This window comes from Onychostoma macrolepis, chromosome 03, assembly GCF_012432095.1.
Source record: "Onychostoma macrolepis isolate SWU-2019 chromosome 03, ASM1243209v1, whole genome shotgun sequence".
Lineage (NCBI taxonomy): Eukaryota > Metazoa > Chordata > Actinopteri > Cypriniformes > Cyprinidae > Onychostoma > Onychostoma macrolepis.
In genome coordinates, this window is record NC_081157.1 from 1,920,486 (window position 1) to 1,934,107 (window position 13,622).

Genomic DNA, 13,622 nt, shown 5'->3' on the forward strand with positions numbered 1-13,622 from the left:
TTAAAAAGTATTTAAAAATAAATGAATGACTTGAAAATAAGACGCTTGAAAACCAAAGAATGTGCAGAACCTGAAAGAATTTTTTAGCAACAGTGTGCAGCTTCTTAAAGGGGTCATGAACTGACTGTTTTTTTTATTTTGCACTGTTCTCTGAGGTGCACTTATAAATGTTATCAAGATTTTTACATAAAAAACATAATAATTTAGAAGTAATAGACTATTTTCTGTCCTGTTTTGATCCCCCTCATCAGAATGCTCTGTTTGAATAGGCGTGGTGGATTGTAGACTTGTGTATGTTTCTCATTCCTCGTAGATGGACGCTGCTGTGGTTAAAATTTAGGTTAAAAACACATAAATACTCAGTACACATCAAACTATCTGTAATAACAGACAAAACAATAGTGACCACGTAATAAAACAGTTACTCACACTTGTGTGGTGTGACATTACTGGCACAGCATCGTATTTTAGTCTCAGTCTTTCTGAAAATCCTGCGTCGAATTGTGCCTTGTTTGTAAACGAATCCATGGTAAAATTACGGTTCGGTACGTACCTCGGTTTTGACATCACAGTTTGGTACGGTTTTGGTACAGCAGGGGGAAAAACTAAACTTTTTTTTTTTTTTTTTTCATTAAATAGTGGTTTACTGAACAAATTGCTCTTTCTTTAAATAAATTCAATTAGAATTAAATTTTCTTAGGGATAAAAATCTACCTCAGCTTATGCTTTAATCTATAGGGAGCCCTTTTACATTACTACAGTATATGGTTACAATGAACAACAGAGCCCAAACTTAAATTCATTTACTATTTATTTTTAAATATAATAATCAACACTCAACTTAAAGTATGCAAAACATGTAAATTGCACATAATGCAGTTTTTAAATTAACTTCTAAATTCTAAAAATTCTAGGCTATTTGTTGTTGAAATATTAATTTACACAGTGGCTCTCATAACTGGTTTCGTAACAGATTTATTTGAGCATGCATTAAATAATTAAAGACATCACTAACAGATAAAGCAAAATGTAATGAGTAGGCTATATAATGTAATATTTTGTGAAATGCTCTTCTCTAGACCTTTATAGCGAACTATCGAGCTGTAGACACTGAAGACTTGCCTGAGGTAAATGAAATGCTACGTGACATTTTGTTTACAAGCTGTTTTATTGACGTCTTTCCGCAGTTGAAACACTTATTGAGCAATTATATGAGGCATGAGATGTTCATTCATGTTTATTTCGCATTAAAACTAGTAGTAAAGAGGAAGCGATGATCACTCATGCTCCGCGCTGCCATTTGAACTGAGGCGTTTATACATCGATCTGTCGCGCCACATCAAGGAGGGTCAAAACAGCATTTATTGTTTGAATTTCCTGAATAAAATGGACATAATTTGAAAGATGAAACTGCGTTTCTTATCAAAAGTAACAGTATATAAAACTGGAAGTTTCAAATGAAGTTCCACTTGTGCAGTGGTTAAAACAATGCTGTATTTGTTTGGTAGACATGCGTACCGAAAATTTTCGATGTGAATACGTGTACCATTACACCCCTAGAGGTGAACAAAGGACCAAGTTCTCACTGATGCGGTGTGGATCTTCATTAAAAATAAAGTTCATCCACTTTTTCCTAATGTTGGGATCAGAAAGAAGGTGACGCAAAGACACAACTTGGCACTGAACAGCGTCTTGTTGTCTTCAGAGCATCTTTATTGTTTGGTTTCTGACCTGCTTTGCCTCTCTCTCACTGTGTAAATTTACACTACATGCGTGAATGGGTGGGTGAGGCTAAACAGGCAGTGATGTAGAATCAGTGGGCGGGGCTAAACAGGCAGTGATGTAGAATCAGTGGGCGGGGCTAAACAGGCAGTGATGTAGAATCAATGGGCGGGGCTAAACAGGCCGTGATGTAGAAGCAGGTGTTCTTCTGTGGAGGCGGAGTTTAGCCACACTATTACATCATAGAGTGGCACATTCCACAAGCTGTCGTTTTGGCAGATTGGCTTCAAGCTGTTTTTAGACTAACGAGAAAGTTTTGAGTTCTGAAACTTACAGGATGTTTTCATAGTACAATGACCTCTTATATGTCAAAAGATCAAGGGAATTTTGGTTTCTCAGTTCATGACCCTCACCATTGATAATTTTCCAGCCTTAAGTGTTTCTACTGTAGTACGGTAGGAGGTGCTATTAGATATCTGAAAGAGTACTAAACATCTGGATCAAAACACGGAAAAGTAGCAGCAGAAACAAGCGACCGCATATGTAAAACTAATGTGATCATCAAACATTAAAGAGCATATAAATCAAAACTGCCTAACATTACTGAATGAAATGTCAATCCAGGAAGTGGTTTGGGACTGTGACGCTTTGGATGTGTTCTATTCCTTCTATGTTTTGATCATCCGATATATGTTTTTTTTTTTTATCCTCAAAGTGACAGTAGCTGTGGCATTTTATAATTCACCAAGGACCACCGTTTCAGCTAAAAATAATCTTTACTATTCTACTCAAGAAAAAAAGTTACCCAAATCTTGGATGGCCTAGGGGGTGAGTAAAGGGATAGTTCAACCAAAAAGGAAAATTTGCTGTTAGTTTACTCACCATCAGGTCATCCAAGATGTAGGTGACCTTTTTTCTGCAGTAGAACAGTAAAGAAGATTTTTAGCTTAAACTGTGCTCCTTGGCAATTCATACAATGCACATCTCTGGCTGTCATTTTTTGAGCATCAAAAAACATATACAGCGAAGCCCAAATCAATACCCGCGGTATCTGACAATACATTGAGGTCTTATGAAGCGAAACGATCGGTCTGTGCAAGAAACTGAACATAATTTACAACATTATCTTTAATCCACAGCCTGGGTACATGGTTCTCAGTGCGTTCGTGACTGTCTGGAGCGCAATCTTCCTCTGTCACATAATTACGTATGCATTGTTTGTTTACAACGGAGTGAAGACTCGTGTGCAAACTGAGAGAGATGACCAAGAACACACGTGAGCTGACGCTGTTTGTTTACAATGAACAGTGAGAACGCAAGTGTTTTATTGTTAATCAAAATAATACTTACCTGTGCTTATCCTGGATGCTGGAACCAATCTTCCTCCATCTATCTCAGTTCTCACACACATTCTCACTCTACTTTGTAAACAAACAGCATCAACTCATGTGTGTTCTATTCATTTTCCAATGATTAATGCAATCTGATGAGCATTAGCTGCTTCCAGCACTCTCTGGCTGTTTTCTCTCTACCGTGATCACTGTTCTGACTCATAGGAAGCACATTCGTTGTTCATGTGTCACTCATATTACATATTCATAATCCACTCTGTCTCTTCCGATGATGAAATTCCATTATACTTTCAAGTCCTGTTCTGTATACAAAATAGGGCTGGGCGGTATATCGAGTTTGTACGATATATCGATATATTCTTAATAAGCGATATGGTATGGAGCAATACCGTTAATATCGATATAAGTAGTTTGATACGAGCGCATCTGAAAAAATATCTAGGGAGGACACAGACTGAATTGCTGCGGAGAAAGTGCATAATACAATTTGTTCTAAACATGTGACAAGCTTTATATGAAGGGCTTTAAAAAAACTGGTAAGATATAACTTACTAGCCTATTGTTTATCGTTTCAATTTAAAGCGACTCTGACTGAAAGGCTGCGTGTGCCGCTGACAGACGCTGTTTAATGTGTTTGAGACGTTCTGTTTTCCTTAATGCATAACTTACATTTCACAGGTATATTCTCCATCTGTAAATGTTAGAAAGCCATGGAAATATTTCCATTTTGCAGTCCATTGTGCATGAGCTTTTGCTTTGCGATTCTCCACTAAACCTCAAAGATTTCACTCAGAACGAGTGCCGCCGCGCGCTTGCGCACCATACAGACAGAGCGCAATAACTCTGACTAAAATATACATTTTGCTGAAATATTTGTAGTTGGACAATAAATGTGACATATGTAGAATTTTAAACCTACAAGTAAGTGTATTTGTATGATAGCACTAACTGTAAAGTGTAATGGGGTAATCAAAATAGCCTTTTTACTCAATTAGTCTGTGCTTTTTTATTGTTTTCATTTTTAGTTTAGTAAATTTAACTTCTGCTTTAAAAGCATTATTTTTGTTTTAGATTGCAATGTCACAATGTTAGAATGTAATGTGATTTTAACCCTTTTTGCACATAATATATGCCTACATGCTTACATTCACTATTTGTTTAATCGAAATACAAAATACCGAGATATATACCGTATACCGCAAATCAGCCAAAAAATACAGAGATAAGAATTTTTGCTCATATCGCCCAGCCCTAATACAAAACCAGAGAAATTCAATGGTGATTTAAAGTGAGCGTTTTGAGTAAAACCATTCTATTCATTTCAATTGTCTTATGTGTGAGTATGTGCGTCATTATGCTACAGAGGAAAATTGTGCTCCAAACAGTCGTGAACACACTGAACCATTTGTCCAGGCTGTGGATTAAAGATAATGTTGTAAATTATGTTCAGTTTCTTGCACAGAACGATCGTTTCGCTTCATAAGACCTCAATGTATTGTCAGATACCACGGGTATTGATTTGAACTTCTCTGTATATGTTTTTTGATGCTCAAAAACCGGCAGCCACAGATGTGCATTGTATAAATTGCCAAGGAGCACAGATTCAGCGAAAAAATCTTCTTTACTGTTCTACTGCAGAAAAAAAGTCTTGGATGGCCTGAGGGTGAGTAAATTAACAGCAAATTTTAATTTTTCTGTGAAAATTGATTCTGAAAAGCAATCTTCTGCTGTGACTGATTCAGTAGTGGTGCAGGAACACTGTGAGTATTTTAATATAGTATTCTATTGTATAACATTGACTGAATCGAAAACCATGCAGTGTGATTATTAATATGTTAGAAAGTACACACAAATAAAAAATACTGGACCAGTAAAAATACTTTACTCCCAATCCTACTAGACACACACACTATGGAATTTTATGATAAATACCTGTTGATATTTTCCCTCAAAGTCCTGTGTGAAAGTCTCTCTCCATTCTTTAGTGAAGTCCTTACTTATGAAATCTATGGTAATAATATTATTCCACATCTGTAAAGCAAAACAAGCACAAATATTATAATAAACTATATAGATATAGATAAATCTACCATTGGATAGTTTGCATGTACATAATTGCTCCGCTTACCTCAATCTCTGGAGTGAAGCTGACAGTTGATAAATAGCTTTTTTTCAATAGTTTGGCTCTGAAAGTTTGTCCAATCCATGCTCTGATAGTTTGCTTGGCATCACTGAGTAACTCATAAGTCTTCTCAGAAAAAGAGTCTGTTTGTTGTGTAGTCTTAGGGATGAACAAATGTCAGATAAATTGAGCAATTTTCTTCTGAACATGTAGTGGTTTTAACAGTTACTTAAGACAAAGATAAGATTATTTCAGCATGGAATACCTGGGCAAAGTCTGATACAGAGGCCACAAGGTTCATGCAAGCAACAGGAATATCAGTTTTCCTGTCTTTTTTGCAGATCTTCTCTAGAAGTTTGTAAGCTGCTTGTATGCACTGAATGCCATAATCCTCATTCAGACACCTACAACAGTAATGAAAGGCAGTTAACCATTGCACACTGATAGGGTTATTGCATTTTTCATCTAGCTATAACATATAGCTATGCTTTAAAAAATTGACTCCATCGGGCACTGCAAACTAGACTTTAAGTTCTTGAATGCCGGTGCTTTGTTTACAGATACTGCGATAGACGGTGTTGGCGGTGATACTGGTGTTAAGCTGCAACACCGGTTACGCCACTTGCCCACCGTCACTCACCGTCATTTTGATTTTTTTAATAGTAATAAAAATCATTTAGTTCAGTTATAGAATAGACACTACAATTAAAACTGAACGCGGCTGCTCAATGCAGCACACCGAACGAACGACAGTCGCGCGTCACAGATCAGATTTCATTTATCACGTGAGGAGAGTGAGTCGAGCTGACAAGAACCCACATAGCAAATGGACTTGGCCCAAATGTGGCCTCAAGCTGGCACTGCTGACCTCCTGTTGGCAATGGCATGTACCCATTCAGCCAGAGCTGGGCCATGTGTGGCAATGATGGCACGGCGTGGATCACGGCAAACAATATGAGGGCCGATTGTGACCCAGATCAGGCAGTGACCTGACAGCATATTATGAGACCCATGAAAAACAAGATAAATAAAATATGATAAAATGATCACAGAAATTTTAATGAAATGTAGTATTGTTTAAATTTAATCTTTGAAATGACAAGTCAAAACAGAATCATTTCAAAATTAAGCAAATCAGTCAACTGCATTAAACTAAACTTAATTATAATTTGATTATATTTTATATTATTATTCTCAGTAATAATCTTAGAATCCTTAGAGAGAGAGAGAGCGAGAGAGAGAGATCATTTAACCATTATCATGTACTATTTGGTTTACCATGGGGCACATAATTTTATTAATATACTGTTATGCACAAGCATTAAATAAAATGATCATAAAAGTATTTTATTTTTATTAAAATCCTCGGTATCCATGTGATGCTTTGTGTGAGGAACAGATACAAATTCAAACCAGTCATCAGCAATATGTATCTCCTTCCTCTGTAGCTATAGTAACAATTTAAAAAATTTGCCGTTAGGAAGTTTTACAACAAGTTTTGCGGCAGCGATATCAAACGCTCATTGGCTCTCGCCGGTTTCGTCATAGATTGCTACATCATGCCGTGTTTCCAGTGATGCATGTTTTGAATAAGAAACGCGCGCACTCACGGAGTGGATCGATAGTGTTTTCAGCATTTAACAACTTTAATTATGCCCTGCTCCTCGCACTAAACTATTATATCCTGCCAGAAAGGACTGCGACTGCCATGTATCGTCATTTGGACAACTGTGGTACTGCTCTTTGACATTTCTGCAATAAATTCTTGATTACACGTGTCTGTCTTTTACGTTTCTCTTATAGACTGTATACTTTATACACTCACTCTTTATTGGTTGATTTGTTCTTTATAAAAATAAAACACTGCACAGTTACAGTACATGACCTGTGGATTTTAAGGCTGATTTTCTATTCAGTTTAATTGGCATAGTTTGTGCGTACATTACCAAAACATTTCACAAAATGAATAATGGTGATTATAGTAATACACAATACAATAATATCAAATATTAATATTCTGATATATATATAATATTAATACTGAGGTATGGCTCAGATTTGGGGATTCTGGTTTACCTAAGGCTGAGAATTGGTACCAATAAAACATGTTTTGGCCCAGTTCAGGGCCAGTTAAGGGTGATTACTGGCTGAGATTCGGGCCGGTTATGGCCCATGTGTGGCCCTCGTCTTTAATCCAGTTCTGGGCCACTTCAGGGCCGTCATTCTTTGCGGTACTTGGGCCGAGTGAAAAGTGATTGTGTGGCCCGGAGCTGGGCCAGAAAACATTTGCTATGTGGGAAGAGTGAGGTGAGACAGACAAGACGATGGCAGAAGAGTTTCAAAATGAAATGTAAAAGCGCCTGTTTTAAAAATATTTTGGATTTTGAAAAGCCTGTTGACCTGCCATGTATCTAAGGTGATATTGCAAGGTTTTTCTTAACATTCGTTTCTCATTTATTTGGTTCCACAGTATTTGCTGATTTTTATTTTATTTAAACTATGATTTTTTCCCCATTATTTTACATCAAGGTGTATGCAAAATTTGTAAGTTATTTGTTATTTTATATTAGGCATATAGCATGGTGTATTTTTATTCGTTTTGTTAATAAAAGATAGGCTATATGTTATAGCTTGAATTGAATTCAAGCAATTGATTCCGAATTGCTGCTAATTTAAAAATGAAAGTAAAAGTGCGCACGGTGCTTTTACAATCTATTTTAGCAAAGGACAGTGAGGGAAAGTGGGAAAACCCAAATGGAAAACAAACAACTGCTTGACGCCGAATTGCGGCAAATTTAAAAGTGAAAGTAAAATGCACACGGCGCTTTTACAATCTATTTAAAAAAAAAAAAAAAAATCGAAGGAAAGCGAGGAAAAGAGGGAAAACTCAAACGACCCCCCACCACAGTGATACCGGTATTACCGGTGTTGTCACACGTCAATTAACCGGTGGAAACATTTCCTCACAGTCACAACCCTACATCAGAGCTCTTTGTCTGGGCCACATGGCCGTGACCACGGAAACGCAGCCGGAAAAGAGAGCCGGCAGACTCAGACACCGTCCACTCTGACCACATCTCCCTACCATTCTGCTGGCTAACGTTCAGTTACTGGACAACAAACTCTGTGAACTGCAGGTGGATCTCCTATCAACAAGAAACAAGGGACTGCTACATTATCTGCCTCACAGAAACCTGGATGTCTGCGGAGGTTCCAGATTCAGCCATCAATCTTAGTGGGTTCTCTGTGCACCAATGGACAGAACGAAAGTAAGAGCTCATGGGGAAAAGCAGAAGAGTTTGTTTATTTATCAACAACTCATGATGTAATGAGAGGAACCTATACTTTATTAGATCCTTTTGCTCCCCAGATCTGGAATATCACACGCTACTGTGTCGAACATTTTGGCTACTGAGGGAATTGACAGTGGTCATAATCACAGCTGTTTACATTCCCCCTCAATCCAACACAGACCAGGCACACAAGAAACTGTATGGGAATATAAGCGAGCAGGAAATCACAAACCCCAATGCAGAGTTTGTTGTAACAGGGACTTTAACAAAGCCAACTTCAAAACAATAGCTCCAAAATACTTTCAACACATCATCATTAACACACATGGTGATGCATTCATTCCATTCTACCAGTGGTGCCTGCAGCTGTATGCACCATGAGCTGAGAAACATTTGCCCTGCAAATATTTCAGCAATTATGTGCGTCCCGTATTTCTGTCGACTGAACCACCCATGCCATTAATAATTAATCATTCTTTTAATCATGTTATTTCTCTGAACTGACAAAACATCTTTTAATATGGTCCGAATCGATTCACGTTCATTCAGACCGCTCTCTCACTGAATCACATGAAGTGCTCCTCCATCAGTAAAAAAAGAAAAAAAAAAAAAAAATTCGGCACCAAGATAGCCTACTTAAGAACACAAAGAACAAATAGCACTGGTTGAAGTGGATTCAACACTAAACACAGTAAAAACATCATAAATAGAAACCTTTATGCTCTCTTAGAGCACAAACACAAATAGCCTACGTACTGGATAGTTTGCCATATCTGTTTCACCAATATCTTAATAATCACAGCTTCAACTGAGGATGCTCTTGCTTGCTTTTGAGAGTGCTTAGTTAAACCATGCCTGAAAGGGATTAATATATTTGCGGGTCCTTGCATTAAACAGTTTGAAATACCACTGATCTGTGGACAGTGCATTCTGTCTCTCTCACACACAAAACATTTATTCGCAAGTGACTTTATCAATAAAATAGCCACTCTCATACATGAGTAATTAACATTCACACACTCTCTCTTCTGCTCTATTTCCTCAATAACTGCACAGCAGCACCCACAAATAACTTAAACAAAAGGCTGCTTATTGAGAAGTAACACTGAGAAAATTAAACCATGTTGTGAATAAGCGACTATTCACACTGACAGTAGGCTGTCGTCACACTGCTCTCTCCCACCTGGAAATTAAGAACAATTATGTGAGAATGCTGTTTGTGGACTACAGTTCAGCATTCAATAACATAGTGCCTGGCAAAGTCCAGACACTGGGCCTGAACAGATCTCTGTGCAGCTGGATCCTGTGCTTCTTGACAGGCAGATGACAAATTCGCTGATAACACAATGGTGATAGGCCTGATCACTTGCAACGATGAGATGGCTTACAGAGAGGAGGTGCGCACTCAAAATGGTGTCAGAAGAACCACCTCTCGCTAAACATCAACAAGACCAGCTGGTGGTGGATTTCAGGAGACAGAGCAGAGAACACACCCCTATCACATTCGACGGGACACTTGTGGAGTGGGTAAACAGCTTTAAGTTCCTCTGTGTTTACATCACTGAGGATCTCACATGATCTGCGTACACAGATGCAGTGGTGAAGGTAGCACATCAGCGCCTCTTCTTTCTGAGATGGCTGAGGAAGTTTGGAATGAGCCCCAACATTCAAGCAGTTTGGAAACAGCACTGCTGGCAACTGCAAAGCTCTACAGAGAGTCGTGTGAACTGCCCGTCACATTGTGGGAGGCGAGCTTCCTTCCAGGCAGTGTATGAGGAAAGCCCAGAGGATCACAGACTGCTCTTCTCACTGTTGCCGTCAGGCAGACATCTGATCCCATATTAGCCAACTGAGACAGAGTTTTTATCAGGCTACTGAACAATACACCCTACACAGCATATCCCCACTATATCCTATATCTTGCATTGCACTTTAACTTTTAACAACACAGTTCAACATACTGGACTCTGCTGTAGCATACGCTGCACTTTAATACAATAATCATCTCCTATCACCGAATTACCAATCCAATGCTCATCCATGCTGTATGTATGTACAACTGTACATTTCATGTATTTATTATGTATATTGTGCACATATTGTCACGCTACGGTGAGATAAACGCACGAAGAAGATGATGAAGGTAAATGCAAATAGTCTTTAATAAATCCACACAAGGGTAAATCCAGGACAGACAGGCAGGAGCACACGTAGGGACGTCGAATGAACAGACTTGAAATTAAGTAGGGTGAGCAAATAAGGCTAATTAATAAAACACAGGTGAACAGAATGACACAATCAGACATGAGGGAAAACTAGGTCACGGGCACATGAGGAAAGAAAACACAACAAAAGTCTGTGAGTCTGACATGGATAGTGTCTGTACGTATGTTAATTGTATTCTACACTGTCTGGAGCACACTCTCAAGAATTTCATTCACCACGTCATGCTGTTGGTGATGTGACAAAAAGTGATTTGATTTGATTTAGAGGCACAGCTTTTGAATTACAAAAGCAGAGGCACAGCTTTTGAATTACAAAAGCAGAGGCACAGCTTTTGAATTACAAAAGCAGAGGCACAGCTTTTGAATTACAAAAGCAGAGGCACAGCTTTTGAATTACAAAAGCAGAGGCACAGCTTTTGAATTACAAAAGCAGAGGCACAGCTTTTGAATTACAAAAGCAGAGGCACAGCTTTTGAATTACAAAAGCAGAGGCACAGCTTTTGAATTACAAAAGCAGAGGCACAGCTTTTGAATTACAAAAGCAGAGGCACAGCTTTTGAATTACAAAAGCAGAGGCACAGCTTTTGAATTACAAAAGCAGAGGCACAGCTTTTGAATTACAAAAGCAGAGGCACAGCTTTTGAATTACAAAAGCAGAGGCACAGCTTTTGAATTACAAAAGCAGAGGCACAGCTTTTGAATTACAAAAGCAGAGGCACAGCTTTTGAATTACAAAAGCAGAGGCACAGCTTTTGTAATTCAACCCCCCATGACAGTCATCTCGCCTTACATACATGGCAGCTGCTCTCTCTGGATCTGCAGCAGAGCGAACTCAGATTTGAATGTTGTGGTATGAACATCGTACCTTCCAAGGATTAACCAAAGTCCCTAAAATATTTTTGCATGTTTTGGCACTACCCACGTTAATCCATGATAGAGGTCACATCAGAAGTGTGAAGGATAATCCTCTTATTCATTAACATGGGCAGCATCAAAATATGCACTGCTCACGCTTTGCTGATGCTTATGATGTCAAACAGGAGTAAAAAAATAAAATCATCATTCAGGAATAAGATTGTGTGGGTGTTTGAATTGAGATTGCAGTCTTTTAAAGATTAATAGTGCAGCTCTAACTATTAATTTTAATTTTAGCTTAACTTTAATTTTAGAACTTTACCTGTATCTTTGTTCGATCAAGTTACTCTGAATGTGTTCCATAATCTTCAAAATGCTCTGAAACAACATAATAACAACATATCACTCCTTTTTCAAAGTGGTATTACATGGCAATTCAATTTGTTCTGATTTACACATAAATGTTTTTTGGTTTTTTTTATAGCTTGACACTCACTGTTGAAGCGCTGTTTGATATTTCTTTGGGGCATTTCATGGTGAAAATCAGCAGGATGTCCAGGAGCTCTGCTTGGATGTAGGAGCTGCATTTAACCAACTCATCTACAGTCATCAGATACATCCAAGACCGAGCCAGCAGTCTGTCTATCTCCACCAAATGTCTATGTGTCTTCATGAGATTCAGCATCAACCTAAAATACAGGGATTTAACAATGACAAGTCATAAACCAGAAAAATGTAGGACTCCCCATTTTTTATATTAGATTCAAATGAAGCCCAAGTGGGTTTAAATGTTTAATGGTACCTACCAGGAAATTAAAAAATTAAAACCGCAGAAGAACATTTGGACAACCATTTAATACCTTTATTATTTAATACCTTCGATCTTGTACATGTGCTGATTTCAGTCCCTGCAGGCCAGCCCAGCTCTGCTCTGATTGTGTGATTTGATCAAATACGGGCTGAAATGGTTTTGAAGTGCCTTTGAGAAGGTGTAACAGTGGAATGACGATGATCCAATTGGACGCGTTCTCTTCTCTCACCCTGTTGATCAGCGCCTCCGCCATGTCAGACAAGCTGAAGAGAAAATAAAAATTATCAAGACCTCTTCTCCGAAAAAGCTGGACTTTATTCTGTTCTTTGCACATTAAACCAATATTCTGTGTTAATGCAAGCTTTGTTGGATGCACCTGTAAAATTCTGTCAATTATCAGAAAAAATGATTTTGCCAATTTGTAAAAACATTTACAGTGATGCACTTACATTTGAAGCGGGAGATTGTACTGGAGGGTTTAAAGCTAAGGTGCAAGTTAAAAATTTCAGTGAATAATGACTTATATTACACAGTTAGCATATGAATTCAGAGGACTTGAATCAGAATCAGAATGAGCTTTTATTCATCTAGTGTGCACTCTAGTGTGTGTTTTTTTAGGAGCTGTTGGTACATACATATGTACACACACACACACACACACACACACGCTGAACAAAATTATAAACGCAACGCTTTTGTTTTTGCCCATATTTTTCATGAGCTGAACTCTTTTCTATGTACACAAAAGACCTATTTATCTCAAATATTGTTAACAAATCTGTCTAAATCTGTGTTAGTGAACACTTCTCCTTTGCCGAGATACTCGATCCACCTCACAGGTGTGGCATATCAAGATGCTGATTAGACAGCATGATTATTGCACAGGTGTGCCTTAGGCTGGCCACAATAAAAGGCCACTCTAAAATGTGCAGTTTTACTGTATTGGGGCGTCCGGAAACCAGTCAGTATCTGGTGTGACCACTATTTGCCTCACGCAGTGCAACACATCTCCTTCGCATAGAGTTGATCAGGTTGTTGATTGTGGCCTGTGGAATGTTGGTCCACTCCTCTTCAATGGCTGTGGGAAGTTGCTGGATATTGGCAGGAACTGGAACACGCTGTCGTATACGCCAATCCAGAGCATCCCAAACATGCTCAATGGGTGACATGTCCGGTGAGTATGCTGGCCATGCAAGAACTGGGATGTTTTCAGCTTCCAGGAATTGTGTACAGATCCTTGCA

General features: G+C 38.3%; 1 protein-coding gene across 1 annotated transcript in view; it reads right to left on the minus strand.

The window, feature by feature from the left end:
• The window catches only part of LOC131537378 (E3 ubiquitin-protein ligase rnf213-alpha-like), an 86,483-nt gene that overhangs the window by 52,206 nt on the left and 20,655 nt on the right, over positions 1-13,622 (minus strand). Inside the window, 6 exon segments of the mRNA XM_058770749.1 lie at positions 5,007-5,105; positions 5,203-5,355; positions 5,462-5,600; positions 11,892-11,947; positions 12,066-12,258; positions 12,446-12,643. Of these exon segments, the coding sequence (XP_058626732.1) occupies positions 5,007-5,105; positions 5,203-5,355; positions 5,462-5,600; positions 11,892-11,947; positions 12,066-12,258; positions 12,446-12,643 (838 nt within the window).